This window comes from Peromyscus leucopus, chromosome 22 (genome assembly GCF_004664715.2).
Source record: "Peromyscus leucopus breed LL Stock chromosome 22, UCI_PerLeu_2.1, whole genome shotgun sequence".
Classification (NCBI taxonomy): Eukaryota; Metazoa; Chordata; class Mammalia; order Rodentia; family Cricetidae; genus Peromyscus; species Peromyscus leucopus.
Window position 1 is genome coordinate 5,036,677 of NC_051081.1, and position 22,030 is coordinate 5,058,706.

The following is a 22,030-nucleotide window of genomic DNA, read 5'->3' on the forward strand; positions in this document are numbered from 1 at the left end:
TTTTCGAGACAGGGTTTCTCTGTGTAGCTTTGCGCCTTTCCTGGAACTCACTTGGTAGCCCAGGCTGGCCTCGAACTCACAGAGATCCGCCTGCCTCTGCCTCCTGAGTGCTGGGATTAAAGGCGTGTGCCACCACCGCCCGGCTTTTTTTTTTTTTTTTTTTTTTGGTTGATGGGCCTTTTCTATAGAGTAATTGTTTAAGAGACCGTAGATCTGGTACAAATTTTTTAATCAAACTTTCTACAAAAATGAAAATCATATCATGTTTTCCACTGCTGGCCTGAGGTATTGCTTAGCCAAGAAAATGGCAGGTTCAGGGAAGTCTTTGCAGTCCAGCCCCAAGATCTGCTGCATGCCAGTCTCTGCAGCTTTCTGGGATATCTGTGCTTGGGGTGGAAGCCAGGGATGGGAAACAATGTGCTGTGTGTCTCTTCACAACACTCTGTCCCTAAGGGAGCTGTTCCTGTCATTCAGGCATCCCTAGCCAATCAGAGCCCACAGATGGACTACCAGTCAGAATAGGGTGGGCACTTCCGGTACGCCATGCTGCAGGCTCGGCGGCTCCGGGACTGAGGGCGACTCTCTTGTTCCGTGTGCTGCGCTGTGACCCGCTGACGGGAGCTGTGAGGAGAGCGGGGCGAGCTCGGAATCGGCCATGGTGAGCGAGGGGCCGCCGTCCCCACGGGGAGGAGCCGCGGGAGCCGGGGTGGGGTCTCGGGGCTGTGGGAACCAGCGGACGCGGCGGCCCGTGAGGCCCCTGAGGTCCCCGCTGTCCCCAGAACTCCGGTGTCCTGTGGCCTCTGAATGACTTACAGCTGGGCCGCGGCTGCGCAGAACATGGTGGGGTACAGTGTGAGGATTTGTCAATATTGCAGATGTCACCATGCAGTGCACGCGCATGAGCAGTTTTCATCGTCGTCTATGGAAGGCAGATTGGCTAACTCTCTAAGCATTAGTTTCTCTGGTGTCTTCCAGAAGTTCTGCGCTTGGCACTGAACATTCAGGTGTAGATAGATCCGTCTGCAGTTAATTCTGTGCATGGTGTAAAGTCTGTGTCATTAACACATTTGCATGTAGATGCCAGGGTGGTCCAATCACGGGTGTCAGCAAGGCCAGACTTACAGGGCTTCCTGGCCTCGTGTGTCACAATTGACTCTATATTAATTATGTCTGTATTTCTAAATTTCCTCTTATGTTCTCTTGATCTTTTTATTCTTTCCCAGACATTCCAGTCTTTATTGCAGTTGTATGAAAAGTTTTTAAGTCAGATGATGTCACTGTGTGTATGCTATTCACTCAATCTTGTGTTCATAATTTTTTAAATTGTTAGACATCTTATTGGACGTTTGTTGTATCTATAGCACAAATTCTGTATTGAAATAATGTTGAGGCTTCCTGTCCACAGTCGTGGAATTTCTTTCCTTTGTTCCAGTCCCTTGGTTCTTTCAACTGTGAAGTTAATAGCTTTAGTTACAGATATTTGTTACATTTCTTTTGTGTTTCTGGTTGTTTAATCCATGTTGACACATGAAAGATATGAGGGCATGTGTTTTTTATTTACCAAGTTTATTTATTTCATGTATATTAGTGTTTTCATAGAATGGATGGATGTTCATCACCTATGTGTTTGGTGCCCACAGAAGAAAGCAGGGGGCAACAGCATCTACTGATGATTGTGTGCCACCAGGTTAGTGCTGGGAACCAAACCCAGGACTTCCGCAAGAGCAACAAGTGTCTTAACTGCTGAGCCATCTCTCCAGTCCTAAACATGACAGATTTTCAAAACTTTAGTTATGTGTGTGTGCACATGTACACGCTGAAAAGCCAGTGTTAAGAGAGTTGAAGTTTGCTTAACAATCTGTCTTTGGGGGCTGAGAGATGACTCAGGAGGTATGCTGGTTAGGTTTGGTCAGCTTGACACAAGGTAGAGTCACACTGGTCTGTAGGCAAACTTATGGGGTATTTTCTTGATTAGTGGTTCATGTAATAGGGCCCATCCCACTGTGGTTGGTGCCACCCTGGGCAGGTGGACCTGAGTTCTATAAGGGTCAAACTGAGCAAGCCATGCTAGCAGGAGGGCAGTGAGCAGCATTGCTCCAGGTTGACATATGTGGAATGCATAAGCCTATGGTGTATCTGAGTTAGCAAATCTGTTCCTGGCCAGCTCCTCTTTGTGTGTTAGGGAGAGCTGGAGGCTTGTAATTACTGAAGAGAATGTTCTTTGTTAAGATCTAATAGTGTGCTCTAAGGTTGTCTGGATCCCAGTGTGTAGCCCCACAATCCATTGACGTTACTGTCCCCCTAAATCCACTCCTCAATTCTTGGATTAAAAGTTTTTGGCACCTCACAGTGCTAAATCTACCCATTTGAGTCACAGAGTGGGCTGTCCATTTCAGTAACAGGAAACTTGTTTGTATTTGGAACATGGTCTGGTCTCCACTGAGGCCTGAATAGAGGGAATAGTTTATTGTATACATCACAGAGGAAACAGACTAGGCAATGGCTTGGTTACAAATTGTTTAATATTAAGACAGTGAGCTGCAGGGGTTTCAGAAGAAGAATCTGATGGGACAGGGCGAGTGCCTTTCTGTGTATTTCCCAGTCTGTTAATTCATACCATGTGAATGAAGGAAAACCAAATTGGTGTGTGTACAGTTTGTGGGTGTTACTTTAAGCCACTGAAATTTCCGATTGGACAACTCTCTCGTGTTGGTAAGTGCAATCCTGGTTGTCTCGCTTCAGTCAGGTGAGAACTGAGACACAGGGCATCTGGCTGTGGCTTGTGTGTCAGCGTCCAGCAGTCAGCAGCCAACATTTTACACTGAGAAGATCATACAGTCAGTTATTTATGACATTCCCTCTACCAGGACAGGACCTACTCTTCTTTCACAGCCAGTATAGGTAGGTGTTTTTAAGGCTATTTTTACCTCTTTTAAACACTGGTTGTTGGTATCTGTGTTAGTGTCCATTGCTGTAAAGAGACACCATGACCATGGCAACTATTATAAAGGAAAGCATTTCATTGGGGCTGGCTTACATTTTCAGAGGTTTAATTCATTGTCATAATGGTGAGGGACATGGTGGCATGCAGGCAGACATGGTCCTGAAGAAGTGCTTGAGAGTTCTACATTTGGATCTGCAGGCAGCAAGAAGAGAGAAGGCCACTGGGCCAGGTTTGGGCCCTTGAAACCTCAGAGCGCCCCTGCAATGACACACTTCCTCCAACAAGACCACACCACCTAATCCTTCTCAAACAGTGCCACTCCCTGATGACTAAGTACTTAGGGCATATGGGGCCATTCTCATTCAAACACAACAGTGTCACTTCTGTTCTCCAGTGATTTCCAGTTACTAAGAACTTTATTCGTGATGGTGGTGGCACATGCCTTTAGTCCCAGCACTCCAGAGGCAGTGGCAGGTGGATCTCTGAGTTTGAGGCCATTCTGGTTTAAGAGTGAGTTCTAGAACAGCCAGGGATACACTGAGAAACCCTGTCTCAAACATCCCAGAAAAAGAACAGACTTGATTTGATGTTTCTCAAGTGGTTATTCATGTATTTATTTTGAGAGCAATGTGCCATGTAGCCCAGGCTTGCCTGATACTATGTCCTTGAGAATTGCCTTGGACATCTAAACCTGCCCCTGCCACCTAAGGCTCAGAATACAGATATGCAGGTCAGAAGGAAAAAGACAAGGGAATGAGTGTCCTCACGGAGCCCAGGCTTTTATTAGGGATTTCTGATGCAGAGGAAGCAGTGTAGGAATCTGCGTCCATTGCCTACCTGCAGGCTGGTGTAGCATGAATCTTAAAGAGTCTTATTAATAAGAACGAACCTGGGGCCAGTTATTGGGGTGAATGCTGGAAGGTCAGAGAGACAGAACAGGCCACAGCTACCTCACCTTGCCACTTCCTCAGCTGGTCCTGTTTCCTCAGACTGGAAGCTTCTGTGTCCTCATCCCAATGGCTGTCAGCTAAACTGCTGCTTGAAAGCCTGAAGCTTAACCAGCTAAAAGCTTAACCAGCCAAATGCTTCTAGTTTCTGGTCCTCACGCCTTATATACCTTTCTGCTTTCTACCACCACTCCCTGGGATTAAAGGCGTGAGTCACCATGCTTGGCTGTATCCTTGAACAGATGGATTTCTGCCTCTGGAATGCTAGGATTAAAGGCGTGTGCTACCACTGCCTATCCTAAGTATCTAGTGGCTTTTCTGTTCTCTGACCCCAGATAAGTTTATTAGGGTACACAATATTTTGGGGAACATAATACCACCACATTTCCCCTTTTTTTGGTCTAAAATTAAAAAAAGCTTATAACTAATACAAGAAAAACTATCTAATAAGTATATACAATATATGCATTCAAGAATTACATTAACTGTAGCTTGAGTTTTCCTGCCTTGCCCACAGTCAGGACAAATCTTTGTCACCCGCCAGTCCCACAGCCGCTAAGACCCAACCAAGTAAACACAGAGACTTATTTTGCTTACAAACTGTATGGCCGTGGCAGGCTTCTTGCTAACTGTTCTTATAGCTTAAATTAATCCATTTCCACAAATCTATACCCTGCCACGAGGCTCGTGGCTTACTGGCATTTTCACATGTTGCTTGTCCTGGCGGGCAGCTGGCAGTGACTCCTTCTGCCTTCCTGTTCTTTTATTTCTCCTCTCTGTTAGTCCCGCCTATACTTCCTGCCTAGCCACAGGCCAATCAGTGTTTTATTTATTGACCAATCAGAGCAACACATTTGCCATACAAACCATCCCCCAGCACAGCCAAGTGCAGACCATCTCAGACACCTGCACTCAGGCTCGTGGTCCTAATCATCCTCTATGCGGACCTGCTGGGTAAAGCCACGAGGAACCCGAGAACGGGCTCCCACAGGACATACAGAACATCCCACAGCAATTAACAATGTCTAGCCCATTAACATTTGACAGATTCAGACAAAAAACTCTATTATATATATTAACAATGTCTAGTCCAGTAACATTTGATAAACTCAGACAAAAATTTTATTACTTATCCTAATTAAAACAAGTAATTCCTTTTTAAAAGTATTTTTTCTTTTCATAATAGATTCAGTAATCACCTTTTGTCATTTTTATATCTTCCTCTTTTTCTTTTTAGTGTAGATTCAGTGATCTATCCATTTATCCTATTATTTCTTTATCTTTTTTCTCAGAGTAGATTCGATTTACTTCATACGTATACTTTCTTTCTTTCTTTCTTTCTTTCTTTCTTTCTTTCCTTTCTTTCCTTTCTTTCTTTCTTTCTTTCTTTCTTTCTTTCTTTCTTTTCTTTTCCTTTTCCTTTCTTTCTTTTCCTTTCTTCTTTCTTTCTTCTTCTTCTTCTTTTCTTCCTTTCTTTCTTTTCCTTTCTTTCTTTCTTAAACAAAACTTCTGAATCTAATCTCCTTGTTCAGCTTTTTTCCTGACCATTAACAGTTAATAACTTGTAGCCAACCATCATAAACAATGACAATATCCAAAACTCATTAAACGACCAAAAACCTCCCATCCTACCTCTTGGGAATTTGGGTGTCGTTTTCTTAAAATTACTTCCTCTTTCTAGGGGTGAAGACATCTTTAGAGGATCCTGAAAAGAAAATTTTTGGGTTAATTGTCAAGTCCTGTATCATTTGTCCAGTCTCTGCATAATAGGAAAGTTCAGGGCTTGTCACAAGTCCTTGTTCGAGTAGTCTGTCAGGCTGGATCATCTCAGCTAGTCATCTCAAAATTGTTCTGACCAGTTTGTAGTCCAAAGTCGATCTTTCCTTGGTGTTAATCAGCTTAATGGCTTTACCATAGTCCATGTGGAGTCATCTTTGTGGAGTCCTGTCTTCCTTTTGAAGATTTCAAAGTTGCTGTTAGGCGTGGTCATGGTTCCCTATAGATTTTTTTTTTTTTTTTTTTTTTTTTTTTTTTTTTTTTTTTTTTTTTTGCCTCCTCTGTGGTTTGGAGCAATCACAGTCTGATAAATGTCTGTCTCTCGGAACCACGAATGTTCTTCCCTAGAAGAGAATATCTTCACAGCAATTTCTCCCCACCATTTATCTTGCCAAACTTTTCCAAACTGACCTTTGTGGATGCTTTCTGGTAACACAATGGTCCTGACAATTCTTCTCTGAACAAGCAGTAGTAAACCCTTTGTCCCAGGTAGCAGCATCACTGCAGTCACCAACATGATGAGAAGGAGCCAGCAATAGTTCCACGACCACTGTTTGTGGCCAGGTCTCAGGGCCGAGACTTCTCCCTAGCAAGCCTCCTAGCTGGCCTCAAACTCAGGATCCTCCTGCCTCTGCCTCCTTCAGTAAATCCAACCAATGTGCTACCACAACTGGCAACATGTAGCTTGGCCACAGGCAAGTAGCTCTTTTGTGAATTCATAACACGAACATTGGGCGCTGATTCCTGCAAGGATTCCTGTTTTGTTGAAATTGCCAGTGAGCAGTTAGGAAATCAGTTTTAGGTAATTGATAAATGTCCTGATCAATGTTTATTTGGGTTCCACAGACCGGGGCAACCAAGATTTTGGATAAAGAAGTGAATTTCCTTCTAGAAACCAAATTGCCATAGTTCCAGTAGTTCAACCAGAACAGAGAGCTGGATTAATGGCTGTGGTCCTGCTTAACTGGCCTGTTATTTTGCTGGCTAAAAATGTACAGCCCAAGAGAAAGGGTTTGGGTGATCCTTGGTGTGCTCCAACATAAATTGTTAGTGCCCTAGCATGGGCCTGTAAAGCCTGTTTCAGTGTTTTCAGGTAATTTCTCGGGACTGTAATTCCATCATTTGGCCTTTCCCCGCTCCCAGCCCCCCATAAATCATTCCTTGCCTTCAAGTTCATGGCCTCCTTTTGCTTTGTTGTTCTTATTTAAATTTGACCTGTAGCTTTTTAAAAAACTTATTTAACTTTTTTTTAAAAAAACTTTTAAACTTTATTTATGTGCACTATCATCAAGGCCCCTGGAACTGGAGTTACAGACAGCTGTGAGCTGCCATGTGGGTGCTGGGAATTGAACCCAGGTCCACTGGAAGAGCAGCCAGTGCTCTCACCAGCTGAGCCTTCTCTCCAGCCCCCTGAGCTATAGTTTTCTAAAACACCCTTTTCTTCAAACTCGTTAAGATGCACTCTGTCCTATCTTTGAATGAGAAACTGCAATGGGAAGGAGTCTACCTCTTAGTTTTTGGTTGTGAGCCCAGCCTTTCAAGGCTGAGCCATCTCACCAGCCCACTGTACCTATTCACCATTGCTTGATTCAACAAGACCAAGGCAGGCCCCTAGTACATAGAATTAACTATTGCATCTTTTTCATTAGTGTGGTTTAAGGTGAATCTCCCTGCTTTGTAGGCGTGGTTTCTAGGTGGAGACATTCACCTGCCTCCATTTAATTTTAGACCGTCATGCAGGCCAGAGGTCCTGTTCTCTTGACCACAGGGCTTTTTCTAGTAGCAGGCCTTAGTTACTACTTTTAACTTGCTCCTTCCTAAAGCCCCTGGACTCCCTTAGCTCAGACATCAGAGCTCCCACACAGGTTTGGCATCTTTGACCTCTGGTGAGGATGAAACTGCTGAGAGTTCCAGTGACACTTCTGGCTTTTTGTCAAGAACGCAACTGATGCCTTTTGTTTGAGGACTTTTTACCCTCAATGGTTTAGCTAGTTCTTACCTCACTCTCTCTGAAGAAGTAACCATACTGGGATTGGAACAATTAATCTGGCTTCTTCCAACTGTATTTGGGGTGTGAGGTGGCAGTATTGGGGTACCCCACCAGGGATCTTCCCTCAAAGATCCCAACTGTCAGATGTAGAGAGGAAAGGAGGTCCATGGCTGGTGTCTTGAGGGATTAAAATGTCAAAAGTCCATTAGACTGTCTTGATTTGCTCATAAGAGCCCCTTCCATTAGACTCCTGGTTTTCCTTTGGCCTCTCAGGTTATTCTCCAGGGTTAGGATTAGAGTTAGCAATGAACTCACCATAGCTTTCATATCCTTTGAAAGTTCTTGCATGAGCTAAAAGTCAGCATGATGCCCTTCCCATGTGGCTTCTAGATGGGAGAGAAGAGATGTTTACCATCATTTCATGTGTATGTTAAAACAATACTGGCCGGTCTCCCTTGACTATAGGCAGATGCTTCAATGAGCCAAAGTCTGATGTCTTACATCTGGACAACATCTTTTTATCAAGAAGAAAATATTAGTGATATATATTTGTCTAATTAACATCTCCTGTAGACTTACACTTAATATCTGTGGTGTGTGATCCCTTGGGTTGTTACCAAGTCTTTTAGTCTTTGGTTAAACTTTCCTGCTGAGCGCTGAAGACTGTGCAGGTGGTCAAAGTAATTTTTCTTCTCTTTGTCAAGGACAGTTGTGCAACTGATCTCACATGGGCTTGAGAAGACCTTCAGGCTCCTGTAACCCTTTTACCAATTGTCCATCAATGTGAGAATGAGTCAAAGCCTTGCTTGACAAACTTGTTTACTTTGAAACCTGGATTGGCCCTCCTTTTGGTAGACTTGACAATGTTTTGAATTCATTGAGTGGGGTTTCCTTGCTCTCCACATTTATAATCTATCAATCTCTTTTATATTTCTCAATATATCTGTGTCATATTATCAATCTAAATAGAGTTTGAACATGAAATGACTCAGACTAAAGTCCCCTTTTAGAGATGGTTTTGTATACATTGGACTGCCTGTGTTAGAAAAAGTGCAGTAGAGTTTATCATATGCAATGTGGGATTAAGTACTCATAGTTTAGAGAGTATAGGACACCAAAAATTATTTGGAGAATTTCCACAGAGCTACACCTGGTTTGACTCCAGATTGTTAGCACCTAGATTTAATCTGCCTTTTGTGATTGCTACCTTTTGTTTCTCAGTATCTTCTATGTGAATCTTCTCTAAGAGTCTTTCTGAAGGTGCAAAGCCTATGCAAATTTGGTTGAAGAACCTGGAATACCACAGGCATTTTTTGGCTGAGAATTTGCATTTGGCATTGTCCCTTTGGGAAGCTTACATGAAAGGTATCAGGATGTGAAGATTAACTTGCTAAAAGGTGTAAATTGGAGGGCACTTTGGTAATCTACAGTGGTTCAGTCTGGAGAGAAGACTCCCCCTCACCCTCCCGCAGATGGAAAAGGCCACAGTCATCCTTGAGGTGCCTCTGTCTATTGATTTTAGGGACCTTCTTGTACACCCACACCTGATATACAACAGAAAACATCTAAAATAACTGAGAAAAGCAATATTAGAATGTTCTTTTTTCATAGCTTGTTTATTTCAAAGCAAACAGAATTAAAGTAAAAGCATGGGTTCCCAGGGCATGCTTGGGGAGATACAAGAATGGACATCAAAGTGAACCAGAAGAGTCCCAAGTGTCTTTGGGGAAAAAAAAGGTATGGATGTTCCAAGATGAGAACATGTTGGGAGAATGAGGTAAGGCCTTAAGACCCAGGGTAGCCTGTGTCTGCAGCCTCTAGCTGTCCTAGCTGCTCACTGACAGCTGCTTGTCTAGTGTTGGGGTGCATCATGGAGAGCAGGTCAGTTGAAGAAAGAAGGCACTCCCAAGATCAAATTTTAAGGCCTATGTGGCTGCAGGAAGGTCCAGTCTCTTCTGATAGACTGAACCCCACATAGTCATACAAAGGTATATTTATTGAAAGTTACACAAAGTAGTTCCTCACAACAAGGTTCCTAATGTAATTTACATTTCTTACTGAAGGAGAGCATCACGTGCCCCCATGACTCTAGTCCTTTATTATGTATCATGTGCAATACACAATCCAAGAGCTTCAGGTGTGCCTGAGGTGTCTTGTGACCAAAGTTATGGGATGGCTGCAAAGCCCTTTCAGCAAAACAATCACTATTTTCTACAAGGATTCTTCAAGGTCATAGGATTAAATGAAGCTGTGGTGTCTGCAAGGCGTTCCATAACATCCATTCCAGATACATCAGGTAACTTAACTGAAAAGGTTTCCTTAATTTCTTGTTGCAAATTATAAGACACTTGAGAACCATTAGTGTGACTCAACAAATGCAATTTAACTTTTCCCAATCATACTTGCTTTCATTAAACTTTAAAGGTGTAATATAATAAGTTGTAACTTTTTTTTTTTTTTTTCGAGACAAGGTTTCTCTGCATAGCTTTGCGCCTTTTCTGGAGCTCACTTGGTAGCCCAGGCTGGCCTCGAACTTACAGAGATCCGCCTGGCTCTGCCTCCCGAGTGCTGGGATTAAAGGCGTGTGCCACCACCGCCCGGCATAAGTTGTCACATTTTAATGTGATTTGTTCCTTTAAAGTCTCTAACTGATGTTCTAAAAGTAATACAGCTTGCCTCAAGTCAGCCATTTCCTTTTTTTAATTAAAAAAATTTATTTTTATTTAAAAATTTTTTTTATTTTACATACCAACCACAGTTCCCCCTTCTTTCCCTTTTCTTAGTCCCCTTCCCCTCCCCTCCACCCTACCTCCCATCTACTCCTCATAGGGGGTAAGGCCTCCCTTGGGTAGTCAACACAGGCTGACATACCAAGAGTGGGCAGGACCAAGCCCTTCCCCCTGGATCCTGGCTGAGCAGGGCATAGCTCATAGGGAATGGGCACTAAAAGCCTAGTTCATGTACCCAGGGTAAGCCTGGTCCCTCTGCCAGGGGCCCCACAAACAGATCAAACCACACAACTGTCACCCACATTCAGAGGGTCTAGTTCAGTCACATGCAGCATCCCCAGCTGTCAGTCCATGAGCTCCCACTAGCTTGGATCAGCTGTCTTTGTGGGTTTCCCCTTCATGGTCTTGACCCCTCCTTGCTGAATATAGTCTGTTCTCCCTCTCTTCAACTGGACACCAGGAGCTTGGCCAGTGCTTGGCTGTGGGTCTCTGCATCTGCTTCCATCAGTCACTGGATGTAGGTTTTATGACGATAATTAGGGTAGTCACCAGTCTGACTACAGGGGAAAGCTAGTTCAGACACCCTCTCCACTATTGCTAGGAGTCTTAGCTGGGGTCATCCTTGTGGGTTCCTGGGGATTTCCCTAGCACCAGATTCCTCTTTAACCCCATCATAGCTCCCTCTGTGAAGATATCTCTTTGATTGCTCTTCCTCTTAGTCTCTCTCCCAACTTGGCCTTTTTTCCCCTTTTTCTTTTATTTATTATTAATTTTTCCATTCATTTTACATATCAACCACAGATCCCCTTCTCCGCCCTCCTACTCCCCCCCCAGCCTTCTGTCCCCAACCCCCCCATTCCTACCCTTTCCAAGGCAAGGCCTTGGCAAATGATCATTAATGATGAACGGCCTAAATTAAACATAAAATTAAATGGGATTGAGATTGAAGGATTATTGGATTCTGATACTGATGTATCTATAATTTCACAAGAATCCTGGGATCCCAACGGGCCTTTACAAGAAGTCTCCCCTCAATTTGTAGGCATGACATAGTTGGCATAACTTTATCTCAAGTAAAACAAGAATGTAGAATGGATTAAATGTATAGGGCTGGAGGGACAGGAAGGGATATCAAAGCCCGATGTGGCTGATATAGCCATGAATTTATGGGGAGAGATTTGTTACAACAATGGGGGAGCTCAAATTAATATTACTACAATTTCAGAAACAGCTCATAAATTGATGTTTAAATTGAGTTATATATGGATGATATTTAATTGGCTACTTCAGATACAGATATCTTAGAAAAAAATGTTTAATATGGGACAGAAAATTTTACCCTATAGAGGATTACAAATTTTTTTCCTGAAAAATACAAAGACTAGATTCTCATAGGTATTTAGAAATTCAGTAAACAGAGAATTCAGCTGCAAAAGGTGCAGATTAGGAGAGATTGACTGCAAACTCTTAATAATTTTCAAAAATTATTGGTTGATATTTAACTGGTTGAGGCCTATAATTGTATTTTGTACCCCAGAATTAACTAATTTGTTTCATATTTTGCAAGATGACTCAGATTTAAACAGTCCAAGACAGTTAACAGCTGAGGCTGAAAAAGAATTAGAACAAAAATTACAAAATGCCTATGTGGATAGATTAAACCTCACAAAGAGGTGTGTTTTAGTAATTTTACCTTCAAATCATTCCAGTACTGGACTCATTATGCAGAGAGAGGATTATATTTTAGAGTGGATTTTCTTAGCTCACAAACAGTAAAAAAAATTAAAAACTTATGTAGAAAAAGTTTCTGAACTAATCATAAAGGGAAAGTTAAGACTGTCAATTGTCGGGTATGGATCCAGTTGAGATAGTGGTACCCTATACCAATGGGTTGCCTGGGCCATTAGCAGCAGGAAATGTGGAAATTGATCAATTATTGATAGGGTCTGTGTTAGAAGCCTCAGAATTTCATAAGAAACACCATGTTAATAGTAGAGGCTTAAAGAAAAAAATTTTCTATTACTTGGCAACAAGCTAAGGAAATTATAAAATACTGTCCTGCTTTTTGTTTTTATAATCAAGTTCCTTTACCTGCAGGAACTCATCCTAAAGGTACACAAAGGAATGAAATGTGGCAAATGGATGTATTTCATTTAGTGGATTTTGGAAAATTAAAATGTGTTCATCATACCGTTGACACTTATTCTGGATTCCCGTGGGCATCTGCCTTAAGGTCTGAAAAGGCAGATTCTATAATTACACGCTTATTAGAAACAATAGCTGTAATGGGCATACCAGTGCAAATTAAGACTGATAATGTCCCATCTTATGTTTCCAATAAACTGAAACTTTTTTTTTTTTGCATGTTACAACATAAAATATGTTACTGAAAACCATACTGTAACATTTGTGGTTACAATCCTACAGGACAAGTAGTTGTTGAGATACCTAACCTCACCCTAAAAGAGATGCTTGCTAAACAGAAGAGGACCCCCAGAGATAGACTGCATAATGACATATGAACCTTAAATTTTCTAAATGTTAAACAGAGACAACAGCAGCAGAAAGGCATTGGACTGTAGTAAAAACTGCTGATTTAAATCAGCCTGTGTACTACAAGGATGCCATGACTTGTGCTTGGAAAAAGGGGGAGGTGTTATGATGGGGCTGGGGTTATGCTTATTTTTCCACAGGAGATAATAAGTTGTGGATTCCATCAAAATTGATAAAAATCCACCATGAGCAAAAGACATCTCCAAGATGCTGTAGATGCAGGGATGCCTCCGCCAAAATCCAGACACAGGATACCTTTGCAACAAACAACTAATCCTCCCACCTGGATATAGCTTAAGAGTTTTGTGTGACAAAGGAGAGATGATACTTTGCATGACTCACAAGCCTCTGAATGCTACAAACTTATTTCTTGCCATACTTTATGTGGTAATGGTACAAGTAAAAGGGATGGGTCATAATTACCTGGCATTTATCCCCATTTCTCCAATTAACTTAGCAGTAAGTTGGGGAGATATGAATATTCCTGTAATGGTTAATGAATCTTCTTGGCACTTCATAAATAAATCCAAACCACTGAATTTTCTAGAGATTGGAATAAACATTCAGAAGTGTTGCTTGGATTCTAATGGCTCCCTCCTGAGGGAGCCATTAGAATCCAAGGTAAGAAGGTAAGAGCCATTAGAATCCAAGGTGAGAAGATAAGAAGGCTCAGCATCAACAGCATAGACACTGGGAGTCCATTGAAGGCAACTAATGGATTCATTTATTCAATAACAGGGAAGGCCTTATATATCCTCCTCCCAGCACCCAGTCTGTATGGTCGTCCCTCATTGACTGGGCATGATTAGAAACTCTGATATCAATTAGGAACTCTGACAGCTCCTGTTGCTAGGCCAGGTTGGCTGATAAGGAGTATGTTATCTGCATGCCTTGGCAAGAGGTCTGAGCCAATTTCCTGGACCCTATGGGCCTGTCCTACTACATATCTACCCTTTTATTGCATGGGCACTCAGCAGGAGTCAGAGTTCTTTGCTCCAGCCTTATTGACCCAGCCTCAGGGGGGCTCAGCAACTGGACTCTGCCTGACTTAGGTTGGCTCCCCAGACAAGCTCTTACTCATCTTTGACTGCCAACCCTCGAAGAGCATCCATCCCTGGGGATTCACCCTGGGTGGGGAGTTTCAGGTAGTATCCTTTTGAATTTCAGAAAGCCAGACATGCATAACCTCCTGTGGAGGGCTATGAGTTGGATGTTTAAGAGCCATTAACACCTATAGAGTCACCTTAGTGGCTGCCTGCTGTTGTTGGATGTGCTGTAGGAGACGCGTAAAAAGTAGAAAGATCAAAAGCACCTCCCACCAATCAAAACATAAGTGAAATCCAGGAGGGATCAAACATCCTCTTTATATCATGCCAAACCTTTTAAAAAATAAAGAGTCAAAGCCCATAACCTGCTCTCTTGCTGGAAAATTTCATGTTAGCTGTAATGGGTAATATAGAAACTTAGCTGACCATGGGCCCTTAATATATTTAGCTAGCTCCCGGCCTGCTAAATTAATTAATGTTCCTCATCTCAAAAGGCATCATACAAAATGAAAAAAAACAAGGCTCCACAAGTCTTTAGCCTTTAAAGGGACAATGAGAACAAGAAAGGGGATTATATACATTATCCATCCTGGATTATTTCCTCCTTGGTGGAAGCAGGCTGATCTATGGCCAAGTGCACATCTCTTGCTGGGACCCATATTGGTGCAGTGGCACTCTGAGGTAACACACAACCATACCTTCTCCCATGAGTTAGCAGGGGGGCTGCAAGCTGCCATTGGAGGGAGATAGGATCTCTCCATCTCACCAGGAGCAGGGGCATGTTCCTTGGCAGAGACACCCAGTGCTTGTAGGCCAGGCTGAGACCCTTGTCATTAAATCTGAGAAAGTTCATATGGAAAAGGACCTCTGTTAAGACCAGATGAGGATCTCTCCTAGCCTCTGGTGAGATAGTCCTAATCAACAGCTCCTTAAGAGCTCTGTTGGTCCTCTCCACAATGGCTGGTCCCTGTGGTTTGTAGGGATCCTAGTGGTAAGAGAAATCTTCAAGGACCCCAGAAAGTCATTAAATTGTTGAGAGGCATAAGCAGGGCTATTGTCAATCTTAAGTGCCCAAGGTACCCCCATAACTACCATGGCTGACTTAAGGGCCTTGGTAGCATTGATGGTCTTCTCCCCAGAAAGGGTGAGGACATAAACAAAGGAGGAACAGGTATCTATTATCACATGAACATATTTAAGATTGCCAAAGGGGGAAGATGCATGACATCCATCTGCCAGATGGTGCAACAAGCTCCAGGGATTAACCCCTGCACATTGAAGCAGTCCTAAGGGGGCAAGAGGAGCACAAGTGGCACAGGCCTGGGACAAATGTTTACATTGGAAAAACAGGTAATACTGGAAGAAGTCTGTGCAAATTCTATGGAGACAGATAAAACTGCTGGTGAAGAGACCTGGCTTGCTCTAGGAGATCCATATGATGGTGTCTATGACCTCATTTCCTTGAGACAATATTCTGGGTAATTTGGAATGAGATCTAATATGTGACAGGTACCAAGGCTCAGTCCTCTGATTTAGGACATCTTGTATGAGCAACATGGTGCTGGCAATGGGGGTCAGTGAGTCTTTGACCTGAGAAAAGGCCAGCACACGAACTGCCTGTAAAGCATATTGGCTGTCAGAAAAAAAATATTAATGGGCTCGATCTGGCACTCTACTAGAACTTTGAGGAGGGCCAATAGCTCACCCAATTAAACAGGGCCAGGGTTAGGGGTAACATATGTAACATCTCTGAAGCCAGGATGCTGGATAAGAACACCATATCTGTTTTTATTGGAATCTGAAAAGACCAGAGTGGTATGAGGAATGGGAGTGCAGGAAGGGCTACATGGGGCTGTATCTGCATTAGAAGTGTGGGGAGTTCTGCTAAGATCTTGTTTTTTGGCAAATGATTGTCAACAGTTCCTGTGAATCCTGCAACCATTTCCTGGAATGAGATAGAATCTGCCCAGAGGGACTGGGTATTCTTTAAAGAAAAGGGGAAGACAAGATTATCTGGCTCTTGTCCATATGTTCTCCATGCCAGCATCTGTGCCTTATGGCCAAGTTGGAAGGACAGACCAAACTTAGAGGTGACCTTGTGCAGGTCAGAATGTGCTTGATGTATCCATAGAAGAGGCCCAGATTGCCATAATACTCCCCCAAACCCCCAGGGTGTCCAGAGGACCATTGCCAATAAGGCCTTTAGGGATCATGGAATTGCAGGCTGGAGGTGGCTAGAATGGCCAAAACCTTTTGTAGCAACTCTTTAGCTTCTTGGGTAAGCCTAACCTTAGTGGAAGGACAGGTGAGTCCCTCCAACAATGAAAATAGGTGTCTCATCTCTTGGTCAGGGATGGGTAAGAAAGTTTTAAGCCAACTAACCATGCCCCATAATTGTTGTAATTCTTGACAGTGAGTACAGTTCCTTCAATTCTAATTTAAAGGAAAAGGGGCATACCTTCTTAGCAATGGAAAAATCCTAAAAAGGCAAAGTGGGGTACTATTTGGACTTTATCTGGAGCCACCGACAGATGTAACAGTGCAAGATCTAATAATCCCTTGGCAGTCTTTTGCAGAAAGGCTGCATCTGGGTGTGCCAAAAGGAGATCATCTGTATACTGGATCAAAAGAACATCCCTGGGGACATTGACCAATGCTTGAGAAACGTGTAATTGGCAAATCGTGGGGCTTTTCTTCTTTCCTTGGGGCAAAACAGTCTATTGATATCTCTTAGCTGGTTTATGTATATTAGGTTCCCACACAGTAAAGGCAAAATGATCTGGATCCTGTGGCACCAGGGGAATTTGAAAAAAGCAATCCTTAATATCTAAAACATATATAATAAGATGGGGGGTCAGCACTAGGGTGGGGGAGGCCTGGTTGTGCAGACCCCATTTCTTCCATTAGACCATTAACTAACTACACAAAGATCCTGCAGGAGGCGATAGCATCCCTGTTTTTGGGGATAACAAATATGGGGGTATTATGTTTACTTGTGGATAGTTCAATGTGCCCCATCTCTAACTGATCTGTAACTAATTCCTTTAGGATTGACAGCTTGGGTTCAATTATAGGCCACTGTTCTACCTATACTTCTTGATCCAAGAGCCAATGGAATGGGGCTAGGAGGCTCGATGGTGGTGAATTGCATGGGGACAGCAGTGGCAGTTAGAATTGGGGGTGCAGATCTTGTGCAGGGTGGTGGATTACAAGACCTACCTTTTCATGGACCTTGATGTCATAAAAAAAAAAAAAAAAAAAAAAAAAAGGCCCTGTCATCTGTAGTTAGGATAACACCTATATCCTCCAAAATGTCTCTGCCCCACAGGTTCCTACATTGGAATGTACACAGGTACATTGGAAATGATAGAGTGAATGGCTCCCCAATTGCCATCAAGATCCTTCCAATGGACTTAGAATCTTGTTGGCCTCCCACACCACTGATGGGGGGGGCTGGGTTTAAACTTCAAATGAGGGAAGTGCAGTATCTCAGTCTTGGTTAAAATGGTAGCATCTGCACCCATGTCAACGAAACCCTTGAAGCTTGTCCATCAAGGTAAGATGGTTAGCATTGGGGAGTGTGGAAAAATGGTCATTGTCCAATAGATTTTTTGATTACTAGAGCCTCCTCTTACTGGTGGGGCTGAGGAATGCACTACCTGGAGTTTAAAGGGGCTGGTGTTTCAGCAGGCTGTGACTTGCAATCCTTTGCCCAATGAAATCCTTTATTGCATCTGGAGCATCAGGTCCTTGGTTTTGCCCTGGGGCAGTCATGCAGCAAATGGCCTGGTTTGTCACATCCTCAGCAAGTTCTATCTACCTGGGGGCCCTTGGAGTGTCATTAGCATGCTGCCTGTCAGTGAGGAGAGCATCCAGGCAGGCAGTAAGAGTGGCAATGGGACTGGTGCTGGGGTCAGGATCTCTGGTGGTCTGCACCCATTTGTGTATGCCCTCATTCCTCACAGCTGAACTGCATTATGGGTTTGGGCATTGAGCCCCTCCCAAGTCAGTTGTTTAATCAGCATATCTCTAGTTGGGGCATGCATCCACTCTGCACTCTACTGCCTCATTGACACAGGCCAGGTAGTCAGGGAAGAGCTCCCTGGGCTGTTGGATAAAATTGCAAAAGTAAACTGAGGGGTTCTGGGGAGTAGAGGCTCTGAGGGCCTTGAGCGCCAGGTCCAAGACCTGTTGAAAATAGGCATTCAAGCCAACCTGTGCCTGGTGCACAGGATGGGCATATTGCCCATGCCCTTTTAGCATATTATAGGTCACTGAGACATTAAGATGTTCATCTGGGCCTGGGATTCTGCCTGATGATCATAGACTGTAGGCTCCAACACAGCTTTAAGCAAATGGTACCAATCGAAATAAATTTGTAACTGCATGGACCATTGAGCAGTGACCTGCTTAAAGTAGGAGGAATCTGGGCCTGACTCATTGGCTGCCTTCCAGATGAGGGAGAGATCAGCTATGGGGGTGGGAACCCAAGGCTGGGCATTGGCATTTGGGCCTGTATTGACTTTGAAGGCTTCTATGGGTCTATGGACTGTCAGTGGTGCAGGTTGCAAGTGTTGTAAGACATCTGGCATCATGGAATAGTAGCTGCCCCTGAGGCAGGCTAGTATTGGGGTAGATTGTCCCAAGAATACTGTGGTGGAGGGGTAGCTACCAGCAGTGGTGGAGCAGAGGGGATAGCTGCACATGCCTTAATGACAGCTGCCTTCTCTTTGACAGATTTGGTGGGACCCAAACTGACAGCTACATTCTCCTTGACAGATTTCAGGGGGCTCAAATTGACAGTTACGTTCTCTTGTCAGATTTTGCAGGGCTTAAATGGACAGATTGCTTGGAGCCCAGAGTGACAGCTACATTCTCCTTGACAGATTTTGTGGGGCCTAAACTGACAGATTTTGTCTGGCCCAAACTGTCTGTCTCCTTATCATCAGATATCATAGAGATATCTGATAGGGAAGTGGTGGGGGTGATGAAAAGATTACCCATCTTTTCAATGGGATGAAAATTTATGTCAGACCCTTATGTCCTGTGCTTAGTGGGGGACTTTTGTGGTTTTTTAGGCCATGACCTTATGTCCACATGGTGTTTCTGGATAAGGGATGGCGATTGGGAGCCAAGCCTTGGTTCCACCTCCTGGGGGGTCAGTCCTTACATGGAGGTGCTGGCGAACCAAAACAAAAAAATGTGCCTTGCTAATGGGATGGACAAACAAACATGACAGAGAACACAAAAGAAGGAAATAAACGGGGGTCTTAGTGTTTACCTACCAAAGGGACCAAAAGAACACGACTCTGAGAGGCCTTCTCTCAAAACACACCATTTTGGGGGCACTGTCAAGCACTGGAGAGCGAAGAGAGGAGATGATCAGAACCTGCACTGGGAGAAACAAAGTAGCAGAAGCCCCACTTCAAGCACCAGTTGCTTGGATTCTAATGGCTCCCTTGGACGAGGGAGTGAGAAGTTGCGGCATCAACGGCATAGACATGGGGAGTCTATTGAAGGCAAATAATGAACTCATTTGTTCAATAACAGGGAAGCCTTTATATATCCTCCTCCCAGCACCTAGTCTGTGTGGCTTTCCCTCATTGACTGGGCACGATCAGGAACCCTGACAGTGACCAGGAACTCTGACAGCTCCTGTTGCTAGGCCCTCAGGCAAACTCCAGGTTGGCTCTTAAGGAGTATGTTATATGCATGCCTTGACAACTGGTCTGAGCCAATTTCCTCCACCCTATGGGCCTGTCCTACTACACAGAAGAACTTTGGACTGAACAAAATAAGACTGATAATGAGATAGTAAATGAATTATCCAAGTTAAGACAAGCTGCTGTATTGTTAGGGAATCAGTTAGAAATTTTGAAGGTGCAGATAAAATTAAAATGTGATTGGAATGTTCCTTCTTATTGTATCACACCTTAAGATTTAATGAAAGCAAATATGATTGAGATAAGGTTAGGATGCATTTGTTGGGTCACCCTAATTTTTCTCAAATGGTTTATGATTTACAGAAAGAAATCAAAGAAACTTTTACGAAAAAGTTACCTGATACAACAGGAACAGACATTATAGAAAGTCTAGCAGATACTATAGCCTCATTCAATTCTATGAATCACTTTAATAGATTTCTTACCCTAGCAGTTGTTGCTCTTGTTCTAACAATAGTAACTGTATTTGCTTTAAAATGTGTTTTGGTCTACTGTAGATGTAACCAACCGTCTTATTAAAATAACAAACACAGAACCAATGTAAGAGAGAAAGCCGAGAGGTCAGAGCTCAGAGCTAAAATCTTACCTCCTGCAGTGCTCCTAGCTTCTCCGAAAGAGAGAGAGCTACTTCCTGTTTGTTTGTCTTTAAATAGTCTTTCTGTTCTGCCTTCTCATTGGCTGTAAACCCAAACACATGACTGCCTCATCACTGCCTGTAAGTACCGCCCTCCAGGTCTTAAAGGCATATGTCTCCAATGTTGGCTGTATCCCTGAACACACAGAGATCTACCTAGCTCTTCTACCAAGTGCTGGGATTAAAGGCGTATGCCACCACCACCACGCTCTTGCTATGGCTCTAATAGCTCTGACCCCCAGGCAACTTTATTTATTAACATACAATGAAAATCACACTTCAGTACAAATAAAATACCACCATAGTCTACTTACATAAGATTGTAAGGAGAAGATAGAAAAAAGGCTATATTTACTGTGAGGCCACATAGCTTTCAAGATAATTGATTTTTGTATATAGAAAGGGAGATCTGTGACTGCACTCCCACTGGGCTACTCCTGGCCTGGGCACCAGAGAGTGGCACCTAGCCCTAACTCATCTTTTGTTTAGCAGACACCTTTTGTTTCTCTTGTTGCCTATGAGAATCTTGTCTCAGAGTCTCCCAAGGATACAAAGGCCTATGCAAAACTTGGCTCAGGAAACCTGGAGAACCATGGTACTTGATGAATCGAGGAATTTGCGCTTGGCTTTGTATCTTTGGGAGCTTCTTTCAGGTTGTTTTGAACATTTGGAAATCAAATGGCTAAACTGTAAGTATAGAGAAAAATAAAAATGCCCTGGGCAAAGGGAAAGTGCTTCAGTCCTTAGAGGCTAGATTCCCCCTGTACCTGAGAAAGCCCAAATTCTTTCTTAAGGTGCCTCTGAATCTTCTTTCCATAGTTTCAACTGAACCCACACACCTGTGCCGTGATAATTTGAGACATAAATGCTAGTTGGGATTTCATTTTTGAGAAATTATAAATACATCAGTGTTAGTCTCTACTAGGCCTGAAATCTCAGTGCCATTTATTTATAATTTTAGCTTTGGCCTTTCATCATTAATAACAGTTTGTGAAAATACTTTCTTTCCAGTACTTTTAAAACCTCCTGTTCTATACACTGGAGCTGCTTTACCTTTAAGATACAGAAGCAATAGTAATTGAGCAATTCTATCACCAGATTCTATTTCCATAGTCTTTTTTTTTTTTCTTCATGTAAGTCATAATTTTAATTTCCCCTGGTAATTTTCATCTATAATTCCTGGTTGAAAAAATAAATCCTTAAGATATTAAACTACTTTTTCCCATAATAATTCCAGTTGTCTCTGGGAGAAGAAGACCATACACTCCAGTGTTTATTTTGTAACGAGTAATTTGTGGAGATAATGTTAAATGTTTACCCACTAAATCCAAAGCAGCACTTCCTGAGGTAGCATACATTAAATCTCCAATACTGAGCCTAATTTCCCTGGTTGCTCTATTGATGAGCCATATCATTGCTGACATATATTGAGCCATATATTGCTGGCTCATGTTGTTTATTCCTGGGCCCCAAGCTAAGCCCTTTATCTGGTTTCCCAATGGTAAAAGATTGCCATGTACATTTCTGACTGATCTATGAATATTAGTCCAATGATTGCCTCTTTCACACCTCTTACAAACTTCCCAAAGTTAAGAACCTTTTCCTTGATTACGTTGAAGGGAAACATTTCCTTTTGAAATTCTTGCTGACAATCCTTCTTTAAATGCCCCATTTTCCTACTGTGAGAT

General features: G+C 42.9%; 1 protein-coding gene across 1 annotated transcript in view; it reads left to right on the forward strand.

Annotated features, from left to right (window-relative positions):
* Positions 1 to 534: 534 nt before the first annotated feature.
* The window catches only part of LOC114688257 (zinc finger protein 431-like), a 29,900-nt gene continuing 8,404 nt past the window's right edge, over positions 535 to 22,030 (forward strand). The window contains exon 1 of the mRNA XM_028862878.2: positions 535 to 658. Within this exon, the coding sequence (XP_028718711.1) occupies positions 656 to 658 (3 nt within the window). The 5' untranslated portion in view covers positions 535 to 655. The remainder of the gene's footprint in view (positions 659 to 22,030) is intronic.